The 19995-nt window shown below is 46.8% G+C and overlaps 1 protein-coding gene across 1 annotated transcript in view; it reads left to right on the top strand.

Moving 5' to 3' along the window:
* The first annotated feature begins 6573 nt into the window (after positions 1 to 6573).
* The window catches only part of AGXT (alanine--glyoxylate aminotransferase), a 1153507-nt gene continuing 1140085 nt past the window's right edge, over positions 6574 to 19995 (top strand). The window contains exon 1 of the mRNA XM_069618136.1: positions 6574 to 6957. Within this exon, the coding sequence (XP_069474237.1) occupies positions 6700 to 6957 (258 nt within the window). The 5' untranslated portion in view covers positions 6574 to 6699. The remainder of the gene's footprint in view (positions 6958 to 19995) is intronic.

Raw genomic sequence — 19995 nt, 5'->3', positions numbered from 1 at the left:
GGGCACTCAAGAAGGGCCATCGATTCCCCGACACCGAGCGCCAAGTTCCCCGACACCTCTCGACGATCCGTGGCTCCCGCCTGAAAGGGAGGCACTCAAGAAGAATCGGTCGGTGCATCGTCAGAGAACTCTACTCCACCAGGTACATTGGGGGGTAAAACCTTAATAAGAAGCAATGAGACTATTGAACATATGGACTGGGCTTGTGCGATATATCTTTATTTACAGGTTGCCCAGGTGGGGGGATCTCCACACAGAACTGTGCCTAGTGGTAGGGGTCAGTATTCTGCCTATTGTTTCAACCCCCTTGCGTTCCTTCCTATCTCTATTGCTGGTTTACTCGTTATTGATCTGTGTGACATTTTAACCATACAGTTGATGCACTTTAATGAGATTCGATAACATTAGTGGTACCACTTTAGAATTGTATATATTTATCATTATTGACTTCCAAGTACAAAGTGCGTTATTGTGATTGTGTACATTCCTTTGAATATTAATTATATAAAGACTGTGTTTTCAGTAATACAGTGTATGTGCATTCCTTTGTGGGGGTTCGGGGACTACACTGTACTTAAGAACCAGCCTGCATCACCTCCTGAGAAGCTAAGCCTTGATTGCTCGACTACGTTACCAATAATAGAGAATCTTGGCTGGGGTCCTCTGTGCCTCTCCTCTACCATATAGAGAGCGGAAGTACAGACACCCCCTACCAGTCTTTACACTAAGCATCTGCTCCATAGAACACAACATTGATAAAAGCCTCCACAACACATGAGTATGTTGAGAATCTAAGAAAACACCTTCAACATGCTTTTGCATGTTCATGCTCAGAGGAATCTGGAAAAATCTGCAGAGGGGATGAAGACTCAATATGACTTAAAAACAACCAAAAAGGAATACAAAGTAGGAGACAGGGTCTACTTGTACAATTTCCAAAGGAACCCCAGATTTCGAGGTCCTTTTTAAATTGTAGATAAAATCTCACCAGAAAAATGGGTCCATATTAATCAGCTAAACAGTTGTCACCCCAGACACACCTTGCAGCTGATTGAGGAGTCAAGAGAAAGTCAAATCGAGGGTCATATGGAGAATGAGAACAAAAAATAGAACCAGAAGGGAACACCAGTGGAGAACAGGTAGGTTCATACAACTATCCAGCTAACAGGGAGTACTTTTCTTCATTGTCAGTGCAAAAGGGATAACCAAAAATTCTAGTAGAATCAATAGTTATCTGTGTCTTGTGAAGGATTATTCGTCGTTATTGTCTGAGTACTGTAATGATCGTAATGCATGTGTCCCACTGCTGTCAACCTTCCCGGGAAGGCAGTCAGTGGGAAAATGTTGTAACCGGTTCTGATTTATTCACTTGATTTGTACTGGTTCCGCCCCTTCGTAGACCATTGAGGACTTCCCGGGGGACCTGGAAAGGAAAAACCGAAGGAAAATCTGGGGGTGTCGCTCCACACCACAAAGAACGACCAAAGGAAAAGCTGTGGGTGTTGCTCCGCAACACAAAGAAAGACTGGAGGACTCCGAGAGACAACAGGTGGATCGTGGTGTACCGCTGCCTGATGAACCCCACTTTGCCCTACCCTCCCTCAAAAAGAAGTCGCAGAAGAGTTGGGGGGGAGTGTGTGGGGTACATTTACCCACTCAGCAGAATTCCCCTCCATCACCAAGCTGCACTTCAGCAGTCACCATCAGAATCGCATGCGCTGGCTCCGTTGAGAACCCTTTGCCTCGCATCAAAACTGCATTTTGCAACTACAAAATGATGGCTGTGCTGTCTTGCCAAACACCTATTGGTAAAGATGGAACAGGGAGCACACTGAGAAAGGCTGCTAGTGTGTTTTCTTAGGTGCACCAAAGAAGAGAATTGAAAAGCAGCTCTGCTTTGCTGCTAGCTCACAATTTCCCTTTGAAAATGGAAATATTTTACATTTAAAATGATGGTGCCCTGATGCTCTTTTTCATCTGTTAAACAATACACAGTTCTGATCCAGTAAGGCCCAATTGCCATATTGCAGTTGCGCTTTAGGAAAAAGAAAGCATTTCTCATTGAATGACAGGCTGTTTCAGGCAAGATCTGGGAAGCCACCAGAAACTTTACTCTCGGGCGTCCAGAAAAACGCTTGATAAATAAATGCATTGGCTGTACTGGGGAACCATCAAACAGGTTTCCTTCTTGGCTTCAAAGGACATTTGTGTGCTAGCTACAGGATTGGCCTCCCCCCAAAAGGAGCCACATTGGATTTCTGGGACACCAACGTGTTACTTTTTGCCCCTGGAAACCTTGAATGACCAAGAGGAAGAATATAACAAGCCCATCAGACTTTCTGTCTGGGCTCCAGCTTGACACAATAGATTCTGGGACAGCTACGTGTTACTTTTGGAAGTAACACTTCCCCTCAAATTCAACTGGGGGGAGGGCTGCAAAGCCAACTCCAGAGCAGCCTTGAAAGTATACCCTTATTTGAAAGACAATGCTAGCCATCTGGCTTAAAAGACTATTTTTGATGAACAAAGGTTAAGACTTATTTCTACAACCAGACAACGCAGTAATATAAATGTGTTACAGTTTAAATGTCATTTTTGTGTCTTCAAAACAAGATATTGTGGCCGTCCATAGCATTATGGGATGAGAACGCCAGGAAAATGTTAATCATGGGAAAAGTACACATGGTGGAATGTTAAAAATTAATGAAAATGTGCTCTATGATAATATGTACACATCTAAAATTGGGGAATTTTGGGTGAAGCCGTTCCCACTAAAATTTGCGAAAAATTATTAGAAGGGCAAAATATTGTCATACAGACCTGGGAGTTGGAATACCATGTTCTGTATGAAATATGCAATTTGCCTATGTAATTTGCAAAAGTGCCAAAAAAAAAGGACTGTGGTATGGCATGTACCTCATCAAACATCCCCATAAACTTGAGGAGGCGACCAACATAGGCTGACCTATCTGGTTTTTAGGGGTAGGTCTAGATCAGTTCTCCCCAACAATAAATCCTGTGATGTCACCCACCTTATAAATAAAGGGGGGGGGAGCTCACTGGAGGACAAACTCTTCTGAATTTTCCAACGCCTGCGTATCCAGACCTTCCAGATCCACCCTGCAGATTGCAGACTCCACTGCCAGAAAAGGGATAGTTGGTTCAGGCCCTCCTATCCAGGCATAACCACCCTTCATAACTAAACCCCATAACAAAATCCCACTAACTCAGGGAGAAGGGGGAAAGCTGTGGTACCCTTTGAGAGTATCCTGTGACCAGACCGGCATGTTGCCCCATCATCTGGATGCCAGCTGTACCCTTGCTATCCTTTGTCCAGACAGGACCAGCTATTGTTCTGCCAGGAGAGTCCACCGATGTGACCATGACCAGATATTGCCTTGCTGTCCAGAAACTCAGTTGGCTGTCCCAAATCCCAAACTGAAGTGTGGTTTGTGAGTATTTCCGCATCCCATAGCCACACACCCCATACCCCATCTTGATACTTTGTCTTTGTTCCACTCTAAGTAATCCTATCCATAACCTGGTAACTTGTTTAATACTGTCTGAATTCTCTGTGCATCCTGTTCTTGATCTCTAAACGTTAGTGCCATTCTTCTACTCATCTCTTTCTTGCATAGATCCCTAGTGATACTTTGAATAATTTAATTCATTTCTACATAGAGACCTGCGGCGTGAAGAGGGTTTAGACGGCTGCTTAACCTGTTTCATGTGCTGCGCTATTTTCTTGATAATCCAGTTTAAGTAAAACTTGTTCTTTCTTTCCAAACTGACTTTCTCTGTTCACTGTGTTTATTTTCCCAAAACCGAATCTCCTTCCACATTGAAAATCTCATCCAGGTATTCAGCTAGAGCCACTCTTTCACTTCTATATTATCCTTGAGAGGTGCATCTATCACCCCAGCTCAAAAACCGCATTCTGATTCTGTCTATTTCAACCGGTTTCCGTTTTTTTTAAACTGTTTCGACATTTAAAACTGCAAAAAGTGTAAAATGCAACTTTTCAATTTTGGCTGCACTGTGTTCTTACTTTCAAGTTGCTTTCTGAACTGTATGCCCGTTGTTGATACCTTGCCTGGTAGTTGCTAGTGATATTACATCTCTGATACTGAGATGAATCATATTTACCTCTTGATTCAACTGTACATGAATTCAATTATTTGTCAATTCGGGGTGTCATTTTATGCAATTGCAAAGGGTTTTAAAATCTTATTTTGTGAGGGAAGGTCGGATTTTAATTCTGTTTGCTGACTAATATCCCTGACTCCTTGCTTGTCCTTTCTATCCACTCAGAATTCGATTAATTTGGGTTTGAGGGAGCATTGCAGGGGGAATATTAACTTGGGTGCTATCTACCGAACTGTAAAATTGCTCCTAGTCATCTGTGCTTTGGATATGTTATAACAGAAGGTCAAACTAAGTGTGTTTCATCATTTATTCTGTAATTATCACTCCATTGGTGATTGCTGCCCAATATTAAAATCGTGTTATCTCATTTGAATTTTAATAGAAATATTGTATTCCTACCTAACGGCCTGGTTCAAGGTCCATTGTGACACAGGGTATTTGTAAAAAGGGGGTGTGAAACGGGTTGGGTGCCAGCTCAATCCAAATTCATAGAAAATAAAGAAAAATTATTCTAGTTGAACACTACATCAGAGGCTAAGGGCAAGAGTCTTGGTCCGGTGTGTGACGCCCGATTGGAATCCTTTACAATCCGCTGAGAGCCGAATCACCGCAAAACTGCACGACTCCAACCTTCTAGTGACCTCGACTAAACTGGCAAAGTTTGGTTTGGACTCGGCTGATGGTCTGTGAGTACTTGCATCACTTACCTGGTGGCTCCCTTGCACACCGATCACTTTCACGCACAAGTATCCCTTAAAAAAGGTATTCAAACTTGGCTGGGTTAGCCTGCACTCTCTAGCTATTCTCACCATTTGAACACTGCTTTGCTGCCAAGGGCAGGGCCTACTCGAATAGTGGGAACCAATTCTTCATCACCTCAAGCCCCTTCCTGACTTGCTACAGCCCTCCCAAGAAGACGCCCTTTTTTGCTTCATCTGTGCGATTGTGCGTTTTTACACACAACTGTACTGTTGAGCACAAGGCTTCACTCTTAGGTCTGAACTCAAAAGTTAGGGAACAAACTATGAAGAATTGCTTATTGCTATAACTGTTAATTCAACCCTCTCCTTTACAGGTTGTGGCTAGATTTTACCATTGTAGTGCATTAGGAAACGTAATGTATATATATTGTATAGAATAAGGATACTGTGTGATAACTGGTTTCCCATTACTAAAGTTTATGTCTATTGGTCCGGCCAACAATAAATGTATAGATATTTTTCATATATACTTGGCAAAGAATAATTTATGGTTTCGTTGCTGTGTGGGCTCATTGTGGGATTCCGATCACTCACCCCTTCTGAGACTTACTATTGACCGCCTGCCAAGCTACCTATTTTGGTCTGGCTTGTGCAGAAAGTTCCCCTGTTTCACTAAACAGAGGGCGGCCTCCTAAACTTCTGTCCACCAAGTCAGAGTTTAGAAATCCATCTTAACAGTGACCCACATATTCAGTCAGACAGGTGAGTGCACGAACACATAAACACACACACACTCAGATTCAGTATAATTCAAAAATCTAACACTGCTAGCGTCACATTCAAAAATGCATGCATGCACGCACGCATGCAGTACACTTTTTGGTCTTGTGTTCACAAGTACTCCTAACTGCATCTTCTCTAAGAGTAGGATGGAGTGTTGTGGCTGGGAACATATTTGGGATGGGGCATGATATTCCCCTGGAAAAACTTGAACACGTGATGCACACTGGCCGATGAACTTGGTTACTGAGCAATTTAGGGGCGAACATGAATGCCAGGCCGCACATGCTCGAGTGTGTGTGCGCATATTTTGTTTGTTTAACTACTTTTTTATCTTTGTATAAGACAAATGTGCTTTTTTGTAATTTTCCTCGGGAAGAGAACCCCTCTGCCCCAAAAAAAGGCTACTTTCAAAGATAGTCTTGCTTGTTATATGCGGCCACATTGAAAAACATTTCTAGGACCACTTTTGGATCCCAGTCCACCGCTGGCTCTATTCTATCCTTTAAGGTTTGCTTGACAATAAAAGGGGATACTCAAGAAAAAGGAGTGACAGTGACAGTAAACTATTGAGCGTGTGATCAGTTTACATCTTAGTATGATTCGTGTAAAGACTCAATTGAATATATTTAGATACATTTATATTATTTAAAACTGTGTACATGATTCTAATTATTTGTTTTTGTCAATGTCTTTATGGCCATATTGAAACTGCCTAAATAAAAGTCTATTGATTATCGGTATTTAGTTTGTAGTAAAATAACGAGATTCGGAGAGAGGGTGAGAGGAGCATTAGTTTTTATTTCAAAAGACTTCATTTTGTTTTTGCACGGCAGACTTAGGTAGTGTTGAGAAATTAACTTCAAGGTTAATGTTTGCCTGGCTTCTGTTAGTTGTCCTTTGACCAGCGCTGATACATTGCCACAGAACACGAGTTGAACGGCCGAAGAGTGGTTAGGAAGGCCACGGAAAGAGCATGAGGTGCTTCTAAAACAGATAAGAGAGGGACTAACAGGCAGGGTTTAAGGGTCGGTCGTCAGCAGCTCTGTCCCCGAGCAAAGTTTTTTTAAGGATGCACAGAACCTTAAGAGGCACTTGTGTCCTGCTCCAACAGACAGCTAACTGCAGGAGCTTTATTTCGCTGCCGTACTGTGCTCGTACCATGGCTTCTGCGCTGCGGCTCCAAGTTGACCCTCCCTTTGCACTTCTACAACCACTCCGTGTCCCACAGCGGTTGATGCTGGGACCCGGACCTTCCAATGTACCTCCCCGGATCCAGGCAGCAGGGGGAAGGCCGATAATAGGACACATGCACCCCGAGATGTTTCAGGTGAGGTGCGCCTGGTGTTCACCACCTCTATACAAAATTAAAGTTAGTGTTGCCTATTTTCAGTGGTTTTGTGAATTCCAGAAGCGTTTTTGTAATGTTTTTTGTTTTTAAGTAAAATGTGTTTATTGGCGTTTGTCTCGTTTTTCCGCACGATGAAAATTCGAAAAACATTGTTTAGCGAAAGTATCTCTTTATTGCTCAATCTAGAACGTACATATTTATTTTAAACCACGAATATCAGGGAGTGCTTAAAGAGTTTAATGTGAGATAAAAATATTGCACTGTGTATTTGATAGGATACACGGGAGAAGGAGCAGGTTGTCTCAGCCCCGGACGAGGACCCACTAATCGTAGAAAACACTACATAATAACCCATTAGCCGAGACCGTCAGGTCCGCCATTAACAACACGCATTGGCAATGCCAATAGTTTGGGCTTTTTTTAGGCATAGGAAAGGCACGTTCTAGGCACTACCGTAGTGGTATTAACTGGACAAAAAGTACCTCGGCATCCAATTACAGTACCTGGCAAATGCCTACTACTTATACACAAGCCAAAACTGTTGGTTTTTCCAATGCTCGTTTGCTTGTTTAAACACTAAAACATTTGCTGGTTGCATGAGGAATTTTAATTCCTTTGAAAAAGCAAATATTATCTAGATGTATTAACTATGATGTCTGTTATCACAAGATTTATGGAATTGGGTTTTGAATTCGAAGAAAATAGCCATAATTATTACAGTTTTACATTTTATCGTTTCTATTTTAAAATTTGTTTAAATGTATGTTTTTATGTTTTTCTAGCCTTGTATTGTATCGTTGTGAAGTGTATCTGTGTTTTTGCAAAAGGTTATTTGCTAACCATAATGCAAATACAAAATAAAATAAAAAATTCTCGTTTTTAACAGGACTTCATTGAATGACATGCGTAGAGTTTATACATCAAGTGGCTAAAGGCAGATCTGGTTAAGACATTTTTATTACACCAGTAGAAAGTTTGCAGCTCCAATAAAGTCAGTAACTCACAGAAAACTGTCTTGGAAAAACACTGGCAGGCAGTTTGCGTGCGTGCAAGTTTGATGGTAAGGCTTGAATAAAGTGAGCTCAAACAGTTCCCACGAGGAAGTGTTTTGGGCGTGGAGGGGCAGGAACTGGGAGGGAAAGTCTATAGGTATTAGCATGACCATGGGCAATCAAACAACCCATACAAGCTTTGTGTCCCTCCTCCTGTGCCTTTTCTCCCCATCTGTACTCTAATGCAATAGTTTCAGTTTATAGATGGCACAAACACTACCCAATAGCCCAAAGTAAAAATTACGATTGATCTCCAGCTGGTGGAAACCATTACCAAAAATTATGTTGTGGGGATGACAAGAAAGCAACTGCCTTGGCTGGTTGGTGTCCTCTGTTATAGTGTTGTGTAGCTGGTGAAGTGCCTCAGTTTAGAAATTAAGCACATTTGATGGGATATATCATTCATGACTAGGCCAAATACGGCACAGGAAAAGTTACCTTCCCTCCTGTTCCTACAAATGTAAAAAAATAAACATTCACCATTAAATACAAAACCTCCCTTAGTTCTCCAAATAGGTCTCAAAATAACTGCTGACACCACGCGGGGCAGCAGTAGTGAAGTAGGTTAAAACGGTAACACTGCATAAGAGGCAAATAAGCACTTGCAAGACGACATAAATCATTAAATGTGTCCAAATTAAACAAGTTAATTTTAAAGTTTCTGAGTAACTTAGCCATACCAGAGCAGTTTCAGGACATTAAAACTACACCCCTGAAAGAAGCGAAATACCACACATTTGAATTACCATTTAAAATCAGAATAGCCCATAATTAAAACACATTTGAGCTTGAAGTCATAGTGCAATGAATGCCAAAATCGACAGCTAGCACTTTCCCAAAAGTTGCCGCTTGCCAGAGGAGAGCTCAGGCAGAGGCTGAGGAAGAGGCTGCAACCCCGCAGATAGAAGCACTGTGTGAAGATCCCGGTGGTGTCCGGCCATGCACACCGCAGAGCCAGCCCCCGCACTCTGCAGTTACACAGGCCAAGTGGGGGCTGTACGCACACAATTTCAAGTGGCTGGCTCTTTTCTCTTTGTTCAAACTTTGCTTGCTTTTTGAAAATTACAATTCCCATATGGTTGCCAAAAAGGCCCTTTGTTGGAAAACGAGCATGCTTTCACCACGTTTTTTTTTGTCTACTGAAACTTACTAAGGATACTCTTACGTTAACACGTTGGGTAAAGACACTATTGGTTGCAATCATTAAGTCAAGGGATCATCGTGTAAACAAACCGGCTCGTACAAAAAAAATAGATGCTGCTACCATTTACTAGTATTCGTAATGACTGCCTGGTTTTTGTCGCTGACAACGGAAAACCAAAAAATAAATGGAGGAGGCAGCATTTTAACCGCTGAAGGGTCATGGCCCCTGAGACTTGTTACCCTCCCCCGGAGAAAGGGGAGGGCAGGGGCGGAACGGCGCCAAGGTGCCAAAATAACCCAAAAGCCTGCGAAGGGCTGAAAAAAGGAAGTGGGCGGGGCGAGCCGCCTTATAAGCAGCAAGGGTCCGACTGCAGAACGTCTCGCTCTGGCAGTGGGACCCTGCTGACTCGCCGTGAAGAAGGATTTCGTTTTCCACCCACCCACCCACGAAAGGGCAGAGAAGGAGGGTGACACCTGGATGTCGCTGTCGCAGGACGGTCAGGATGATGTACAGTGTTATTGGCGGTGTTTGGGCAACCAAGCACAAAGGATAGACTCTGGATGAGCTAGAAGGAAACCGGAATGGGTCTTCGCTCTTCCGGACCAGCGCCTCTTGGGGGCCTAAACGGCGGGTGCGTCTGGTGATAACGAATAAGGCTCAGCTTTCCCCAAAAAACGGCGCTCTTCCCACCCACGACACCTGCACGGGCAGGATAGGCTCAGGTACAAAGGGTCGGGGAAGTTGGGGGCCTACTATACAAAAGTATAGGGGGAAGCAAGGGAAATCCGGCAAGGAGCAAGCTCCACACTTGCAGACGGAAGTTCACAAAATGTGTACAATAATTCTGTTGTGATGGAAATAAAACTGCGGCCAAGTATGCCATACGAAATACTGTGTCATGCTAATTAATTGTGGGGAAGTAAGAAAGCGCAGCTCGGGGCATGTGCAAAGGAATAATTGGCAAGAAAGGCTAAATGGACAAATGCAGTGGTTATCTTAGGACTAAATAGCTGCAGTAAATCCTGGGACACAGAACAAACAGTTTAGCCCTTAGTTCTTGTTCACATCTGCATTCCAAAATTAAGTATTACTGTATTACTGCATTCCAGTATTAAGATACTGGTGGGATTGGGACTCCAAAAAACCTTTAAGTGAATAGGCAGAGAAGCGGGGCTTTGCTGTAACCTGATTGGCTCACTTTGCAACCAGCCAGCCTTCTCAACGCACTGCATTGGCCCTTCCTCCAAGCCAGTCACCTTCAGCCCATATTTGCAACGCTCAGTATTCTCCAATAACAGTTACGTGCGTCGTAGGCAATGCACACACAGAAAGTTCTGCTCGTCGATCAGTTAAAAAAGGCAGCCTGCAATTTATGACGGCATGCTGCGAAAGGCTTCATTAAAGCGAACGTGCAAGCTCAAAGAGTTTGCATGAGGAGGAGTTTTGGGAGGGCAGCGGCAGGAATGTGTGCGAATAGCCATACGGATAAGCACAGTAATGTGGGCAGGTAATGGCTGGGCTAAACCTACAGACGGTGTCCCTCATATGTCATTCCTCTGTGTGCCTCGTCATGTGCCATTCCTCCCTATGGGTACTTGAATCTGGATTTGAATGCAATCGTTTGGACTGTTGCAAGTGACATCTAATAGCCAAAACTAAAAAGGTACATGGCTGACATTTCGCGAGCATGTATGAATGGAAATTGCAACATCTAAATAGTTCCAAGGCAGGGAGAAGAATTTCTTTTCTACCAACATTTCATATCTTCTCTAAGCATTTACAAAACAGCTTAGAAAATGTGCACTGGCTGTTTGTTTAGCTAAATTACATTTGTCATGCCCTATGTATGCCTGGGCAGTACTTGGTAAATGCTTAAAACATTGCATTTTGGAAGCAGTTTGCTTGCTCAATCTATGCTTCAGAAATGCCTTTCATTTGAACTAGAGCTTCTGTGTGCATTTGCACCTTTGGTTTCTGCGATACCGGCCCACAGTGCATCCAAAAATCAGAAGTGTAGCAACTGAGCGCCAGATAGTGCTCACCCATTTAAACTCCAAGCATCAACCCCCTCTTAAGGGGAGACCCGAGGAGCTCAACACCTAGAGTCCTAGGAACCAGGAGGGATGAGGGGAGCATATCTACTCCCCATTGCTGAGTGGGGGGACACTCCACATATCTGAGATATGCCTTGCAGGCATATTGCCTGCATTTGGAACTGATGGTTTTTTTTGTTTTTAGTTCGGGCTATTAGGTGTTGCTTGCAACTCCTATAAAGCCCAAAATATTGCATTTGATTACCGATTCAAGCACAGATAGGGAGGAATGCCATCTGACGAGGCACTCTGAGGAATGACATTTGAGGAGGGACACCCAGTGAATAGGTTTTGTTTGGTTACGAGCCCACCCATTGTATGCCCATAGCCATGCTAATACCTATGGCCATTCCCACCCATTCCTGCCTCCCCCGCCCAAAACTCCTCCTCATAAGAACTCTTTGCGCTCTGAGCTTGCATGAAGCCTTTTGATTCTGTGCAGCGTGCTGATGTAAGGCGCAGGCTGCCTGGTTTAATATTACCATGTTACAAGGAAATCTCCAAGCTTCTGGAGAGGACTAAACAAAAGCAGCGCATAGTCACGGCTCTCGGTTACCAAATCAGTCACTCACAGGTATACGCACACGTACAAAGCAAAGGCAGGGCGGTAAGGGAGGAGTGCAGCGCACATCACCACAGCAAGATGGCTAGGAGGGCATGAAGGCTGCCAATCTGTTTTCAATATCAGTCAGCGCCTCCAGCAACCAAGGCGGCCGCTGAGATTTTATGTGAATGGTGGTAGAGCCTCAGCCCCTTCCCTCTTCCGTACAAGCCACCTCTGTTAGGGAGAATTCTCCAAATGTGCTAATTCCCTTACCTTTTGAGACCCCCAGCAACTTTGCTGGATTTCGAGGATTTTATTTTTTACCTGGACAGAGTGTGAGCCTTTTTTTCCCACTCTTTCATGTATTTTGATGTGTGTTTTGCTTTTGTGTTCTTTGGTTATGGTGTTTTGAACAAACTCCATGGCATCATCTCTTTCTGTGTGGCACACAGCACCTTTAGTGCAGCAGCACAGGGGTGTCTTTCGGACTCCCCAAGGTTTAAATACCTTCCCTGGGACTGACTCCTGTCTCCCAGGGCATGTAAAGTTAAATTGGCTTTACTAGTCTCTTTAAGTTTACTGACCCAGCACACACCATCTTACTATAGAGTGCTGGAGGGGTTGCCTAGCTTCCCCTGAGTCAAAAAACTCATTTAACAGTAAAATGTTACCCTTTCCTACTTTAAATGACTGGTGGCAGTGGTTTAGATCAATTACTGTGATGTTTCCCTACCGCTTGCAATGGTAGCTAAAAATAGGGTCAGCCATGTTTTTCAATATGGCGCCCAAGACCTATCTGTAAAAACAGACTTTGGTAATCTTTTTTTGCCATTTCTTTTAGGAAAGGTCCTTCTTGTGTTTGTCTCTGAGCGCCAAACCAGATTTGTTCGCTTTGTTCGTTGGCCTTTGGCAGGCTTCAGTGCTGAAGCCCTCCTCTGGCGCCAGGGTGTCTGGGGTGGACGGGATGTGAGGGAGGTGCCTGAAACTCCCTGTGCTTAGTCTCCTAGAAGACCTGAATGCACTCTGGCGTGATTGGCTGGCTGGCTGTCCGGCAAGGACAGCCACCCTGCTGTGTGAGTGACAGCCAGGCTGGCATGAATGGGGGAAAACTGTTTAAAAGCAGGTCTTTGGGACTTGGAAAGCAGAGTCGACCACTGGAATGAAAGAACCGAAGGAGAGGAAGGAAGAGAACTGCTGCAACTCCTGGACGACCGGTGAAGCCCTGCTGCAGGTCCGAATTGCCTGAAACTCGGACGACAGAAGCCCTTCAAGGTTAACTTCTTCCCTTGAGTTGGTCAGAACAACCAATTTGCAAGCCACCTGCACACGTCCTATTCTGGTCGAATTTTCATCAGAGTGCTGCTGAAAACCGGATAGCCAGAGGGATGGAAACCAGCTCGTGGACTTTTTAGACACTCACACCTTAAACCGACGTCTTGCTGCAGCTTTTGGCCTCTTCCCTGGGCAGGGCAGGAACCTCCTGACGTCCTCCTTCTTGTCCCCATGACTGAAGCTCAGGAACAGCGAGATCTGCTCGAACTGCCAGGAACGACTGCCTCAGCTACAGCTTTCTTCATTGACAAGGTACTGTGCAAACGCGGTCCGGAAATCTTTTCGGCCATCGAGAAAGTATGTGAAACTTTCCTCAACTACGAAGGCTTGTCCTTCCCTAAACATTCGTCAAACTGTTCGTCTAGCCAAATCATTTAAAAATCCATGGCAATGACTTAACCGTTACATACCAGAACTATGCTATCCTATACAAAAGACTCTGAACCATTGACTTTGGCCCAGGACTATTGAGAAGAATTGCTGGTTGTATTTAAATGAAACCCTTTGCCCTGCCTATGAATGTATTTGGGCTGTCTATTCTCGTAACCTTGTCTTTTCCCTCCCTTCTTAAGTATCTGAAGTGCCGTTTTTCTCCCACTTCATTTTTGAGCTAAACTTGTTCAATTACTTACCGGTTGGATTTTTGTGGATTATTAGTGTGTGATATTGAGCTGCTTATGCTAGTTTAATGTTTTATAACTGACTGAGTAAATAAATGTATATTCTTTTACCAAGAAACCATGAGTAAGTGTTTACTTGAATCACTGTATTGGTTGGTCCTTTGTGTAACTTGTTCTACTGCTCACTTAACCTCTTGAGATAAGTCTAGCTGCTCAGCCATTGCTACCACTTTACTGTGTAGTACAGGCTTGTACCGAAGGTGAAATTGTGCTTACACTTGTAGTCCTAATTACCTGTAGTGTTCCCAAATGGTACTGCAGGTGATTCTGCCTAACACCCTCCTCTGATAATTTCTTTGCTGCATGTGATGGGCATGGCAGGCGGGAAGCAGCTGCCTTTCCACAGAATCACCTCTGGCCGTCCATCCATAAGCAGCGTGGTTTCAACTCAGAGGAAACATGTAAAAGTGTGTGCAGACATCCACTGAGGCTTTCTGGAATGTCATTGGGACATGTTCAAAAGCTGTGTGAATGCGGGAAGTGTCAGATGGATAGAGTTCCAAACTGTCACATATGTGAGTACTGGCTGCCCAAAGACGTGTGAATAAAAGCATAGCTGCTTGGGTCTTTAGAAATAGATGAGGAACATTAGTTATGAGAGTTTTATTCATGAAACCTATAACCCTTAGGTGGCCTGGTACCCCTCCCCCACCTATCCTTTGCCACAAAAAGTTAAACTTAATATTTGAAGGAGATCCATCCAGTATTCTTTTGTTTATGCCACCGGAAAGCCTTTTACCCATTCCGCTATTTAAAAATTATCTTCCTAGGGGGGGCGCTAGTGAGCCCGACCAAGATGGCCGCAGGCCCGTGAAGCTCCCTAGCGCATCCCATATCCGGAACACTATCCAGCATCTCTGCGGAGGCTCTCCTGCTTTTTTGTGGCGGCACTAAAAGCTACTTTTAGTCAGGCCCCCGGGAAGATCGGTGAAGTGCAGCAGCGAGTCAGACGAGGTGCCCAGCGAGCGGTGTACGGCTGTGGAGGAGGCCTGCGTTGTCGGAAGGTGGGGGAGGTGCAAGCCTGCGGAGGAGCCGCGGAGCGGCTCTCCGGGACCCCGCTCGAGGGAAGGCGGCTGTAGGCGACAAGTGGTGTGCGGTGCCCCCCCCCACCTGGACGCTGGTAGCAGAGGAGACAGGACCTGCCGGGGCATCCTTTTTGCGGAGGTGCAGGAGAGGAACGGATCGCTGGCTTGGACGGAGCCGTCGGCCTGCCTGCGGAGCGCGAGCCTCGGGGACGGCGGAGGTGCGACACCTGCGCACCGGCCAAGACTGAGGTTGTGAGCGGCTGCAGCCGCCGCGAAGGAGGTGAACGCGGGGTCAGCGCCGATCTCTCCCCCCTCCCTGGTGGCGGCCCTGTGTGCCGTGGGGGTTACCTGCCGGGGATGGTAGGGGTCTCAGGGTGGGTGAAACAACACTGCCCGCCTGGCCTGGGGACGCTGCCCCCCCCTGCTGTGCGGCTGCTGGCCCTGGAGCGTAGCGGCAGCGGTGGGCCGGCCGTCTCGCCGTCGGCGGGTGGCGCTTTTTGCAGCAGCGGCCCGTATGCTGTGAGGACTTTCGAGGACTGGAGGCTGAGTGCACCGGTAGACCCAGTGACTAGAGGGTTTGGTGGCTGGTTCAAAGTGAGAGGTCGGAGGCACTGAGAGATGATCCTATTGGATCCACCGGCTCCCAGGAGGACCTACACTGGGGGTATACTGTATTTGTCCTGGGGATGGTGCCTTGCACCCGCTGGATTTTTGCGAGGCTCGCTTGGAAAGTACTGCGCGGTGCTACTAGATGCCTGGAGGCGACCTCTTGTGTGCACGCACGATAGGGGGAGCATATAACTCACTCACAAGGCGCTCCCTGAGCCCATGCTTTTCCAGAATATTCTCCTCTCCACACCTTTTTGGCCTTTGACAACTTGGCCGCTGCCGGGCTTGGGACTGTAAGGGATTCGTGGTGCAGTGCGGGGCTGCAGGCGGTGGCAGCTGTGGTGCTGGGCTGCTAAGCGGAGAGATTCCAGCTGGATGGTGTGGAGTTAGGCAAGACTTTGTTAGGAGTAATTTGTGGTCATTCCTATATGAGACAGACGGATTCTGGGGGATTTTGGTGTCTGTTCCCCTACCTGGTACAAGACTCCTGCTGCCCCCGGGCCTTGGTCATCGCACCCTGTATAGTGCCGCTGCATCCCGGTCTTGATGCTAGCCATGACCAAGCCGGGGAAAGGGGTTAAACAGCAGTCTAAATTGAATTTTGAGATGCCCACGCAGTCCAAATCTGGCTGCTTGGCGGGCGAAGCGGCACAGAGGCCAGGCAAGGGGCTCGAACCGGATCCGGTGGCTGCCTTTCAGGACATCAAGACCATGTTCTTACAACTACAGTCCGGGATACAATCTTTGGATGGCAAGTTGGATACTCTGACTTGCAAAGTGGACCATATGCAGGTCAGGTTGGACAAACAGGGAGAAAGACTAGATGAGGTGGAGGGGCGTCTGTCAGGGGTGGAGGGGGTAGCAGCGGCGGTCTCAGGGGAAATGTCGGAAGTCAAGAGAGCCCTGAGAGAGCTTCAGGAGAAGCAGGACGATCTTGAATCAAGGTCCCGCCGGAATAATATACGGATTGTCGGCTTGTCTGAGTCGACGGGTCAGAGGGACATGGAAGCTCTGGTAGAGGAAATACTGCGGGAAACCTTGGGTTCAGATGGCTTCTCCCCGCTCTGTGTAGTGGAGAGGGCGCATAGGATCCCCGGTGGCCGGGGCCCGATTCCAGGGGCTCCACCTCGGCCATTGATCGCCCGACTATTGAACTACAGAGATAGGGATGTGGCACTCCGCAAAGCTAGAGAAAAAGGTACTTTGTCTTATAAGGGGGGTGTGATTAAATTCTTCCCGGACTTCTCGGACAAAGTGCAGGCGGCCAGGAAATCCTTTATGGAAGTAAAGAAAAGGCTGAGGGACAAAGGCCTGCAATATGCAATGTTGTTCCCTGCCAAGCTACGGGTGGTGCACGAAGGGAAGTCCCTGTTTTTTCAATCTCTGGAGGAGGCCTCCTCGTTTCTTGACATGCTGCCAAAGTCTCATGGGTCGCGGAGGGGGGAAGCCTGACATCCTTGGGCATGGGAAAACTTAGTGCTGTTGCTGCCGCTTTCAGCAGTTTAACTTAGTTTCAAGAGCAGAGACATCTATCCTGTGGTGGTGCGTGGGGAGGTTGGGCTCGTAGTTGCCCCCTGAGCGTAAGCTGTTTATGAATGAGTGGGTAGAAGTTGGGGAGCTGGAGAGTTGAGGGTTCCAGCAAGGGTGGGGGGTAGGGTCTTCGTTGCGGAGGGCAGATGGGTGTGGTGGGGGGTGGGAGCGACCACTGACGAGTTGGGGGGTTGTCGGTAGAATAGGGTGGCGGGAGGGGGGGCAGGGAGGACCAATGGGGTGCATTGAGAGACTGGGGGACTGTGGGGTTTGTCAGAGCAGGGGGAGGGTATGGGTTGTCATCTGCAGATGGCGACAGTACATTTTATGACCTGGAATGTCAGGGGTCTTAACAATTTGCCCAAATGTCGGAAGGTTTTGCAATATTTGGAACGTCATAGAATTGGGGTGGCATTCCTTCCCTGATCCGCTGGGGTGGGTATTTTAGCCCGCACTTTATCAGACCATGCTCCAGTTTTGTTGTCAATCCGTTTGGAGGTTCGGGATGAGGTGAGGCCTCCTTGGAGGTTTAAAAGTGAAGCGCTTACGGATAAGCTCTTTAAGGAAGAATTGTTGAAGGCCATAGATGCATACTTTGAGATCAATGACGGGTCGGTGTCATCTGCTGGTGTCCTGTGGGAGGGATTTAAGTGTGTGATTAGGGGTGAATGTATAGCTAAGGAGGTGGGAATCCTGAAAAAGCTGCGGAAAGATCTGGCTGATACTGAGGAGGAATTACGGGTGCTACAAGGAGAGGCTCCCATTCCGGATCGGGCTCAGCAGGGTGCCATCAAACGGAAACTACAGGAGTATCAGACACTAGCGCAGAGGGAGGTTAAATATATGTGGGATAAAGTAGCTCCTCGGAAATATGGTGAGGGTCAAGCCCCGGGTCGGTCACTTGCTAGGCTAACTCAACTGAGCGGGCGGGATGGTAGGGTGATAATGATCACGGATGGGAACGGTGCTGATCATTATGACAATGAGGGCATTGCCCACGAATTCGAAGAGTTCTATGGCCACTTGTACTCATCACAATTAACGGCGACGCGAGCGGAGTTAGAGGCATTCCTCGATGAGGTGGGGTTATATTGGTGTACAGAGGAGCAGAGGGAGGGGCTGAATAGGCCTGTGACACTGGAGAAAGTGGCGGATGCTATTAAATCTTTACCGGGCGGGAAATCTCCAGGTCCTGACGGCTTCACAGCCGAGTTTTATTAGTGCTATGCAGAGAGGCTGGCTCCACGCCTGCTGTCGATGTACCAGGAGGCAATATCCATGGGGCTCTTACCTGACACACTTAGGGAAGCCGTAGTGGTTGTACTTTTAAAGCCCGGGAAGCCAGAAGGGGACTGCTCCTCATACCGCCCAATTTCGCTTATCAATCTGGATAATTAGATCATGGCGAAAGTTATAGCGAAACGGTTAGCGCCGCTGATGCCTATTTTGGTGAGGGCGGACCAGGCGGGATTTATCCCAGGTCGATCGACCTCTTTTGGGTTGCGAAGAATGTTTGGCCTGATGTCGGCGCTGGCGGCGGAGGACCCGGTGGTGGCGTTTCTGTTGGATGCTGCCAAGGCATTTGATTCTGTTGAATGGCCGTTTCTATTTACTGTTTTACAAAGGCTGGGTCTGGGCAGGTTCTTTATATCCCTGGTGTCACTTCTATATACTGATCCGGTAGCCAGGGTGAGAGTGAATGGGTGGAACTCCAGGGTACTACCGCTTGAGCAAGGAACACGTCAGGGCTGCCCGCTATCCCCTTTGCTCTTCGCACTGGCGATAGAGCCATGGGCAGAGTCGGCTCGGGAGTTTTATTTGCAACGCGGGGTTCAGCTGCATACCCATAAGGTGATTATATCGTTATATGCGGACGATATGGTCCTGTTCATCCGCCATCCTGAAGTTAATCTTGACCCGATTATGTCGGATCTATGGCGCTTCGGTGAACTCTCGGGGCTGTGCATGAATACCAGTAAGTCAGTAATTTTCCCGTTGACGCGGGGGTGTCCCACTTTTGAGATAACTGGGGATTCCAATGGGATCTGCACAACACTCGATATTTGGGGGTTACGGTGGCGAGAGAAGAAAGGGTGGTATATGCTATGAACTATGCAGAGGCTCTGGACTCAGCCAAACGAGCAATGGCGAGCTGGACCTCGCTCCCGCTTAACCTGTACGGTAGGGTCTCGGTGGTTAAAATGACTATTCTTCCCAAATTTTTGTACGTGTTTTTGAATGTACCTATAAAGGTACCCCAGAAGTATTTTCGGGATCTCCGGGCATCAGTGTTGCAGTTCATATGGGCGGGCAAGAAGGCTCGGGTCTCTTGGGAGAAACTCACGGTGCCAGTTCGTGAAGGAGGGTTGGCTCATCCGGATTTTGAGTTATATTATAAAGTGGCACAGGCCAGCTATCTTCGATACTTGTACGGAATGGCAGCGGAACATAGGCACGTGGAGATAGTGAGAACTATCGCATCCCCAGCACTGTTGAGGTCGGTCATTCTGACTGCTCCGAATCGTTCTCGGAACCCTTGGAATTTGATGGAGCTGACATGCTGGGCCTGGGCGATATAGCAGAGAGCTCCCAGTGGGGGTCTTCTATATTCACCAAAGCCCCCGCCATTGTTTGTCCCCGGGATTCCCCTGACCAGTGTGGAGAGGTATGTGGCTATGTTGAAGCGGCTGGGTGTCACTACATGGGGAGAGCTGTTCCCCGAGGGGAGGTTTGTCTCTATTGATCAACTGAAGGAAAGGGGAGTTTTGACAGCCCTGGATGGGTTTTTATATGATAGACTGAGGGTGACGCTACAGAGGTTGTTTCCAACCTTTCCCGAACCACCTGAGGTGGCTGTGGTGCTTGATAGGGTGATGGGGGACATAGGGAGACATATACTCTCCGAACTGTATGGATTGGCATTGAGGGGCAGGCCTAGTGTTGGAACATCCTCAAAGGGACTGTGGGAAAGGTCCTTAGAGCAGGAAATACCAGTTGATGTCTGGGAG

The sequence above is a fragment of the Ambystoma mexicanum genome, chromosome 10 (assembly GCF_040938575.1).
Source record: "Ambystoma mexicanum isolate Mex_15411 chromosome 10, UKY_AmexF1_1, whole genome shotgun sequence".
Lineage (NCBI taxonomy): Eukaryota > Metazoa > Chordata > Amphibia > Caudata > Ambystomatidae > Ambystoma > Ambystoma mexicanum.
Note: the sequence above shows the minus strand (reverse complement) of the source record. Positions and strands in the feature narration are given on the sequence as shown.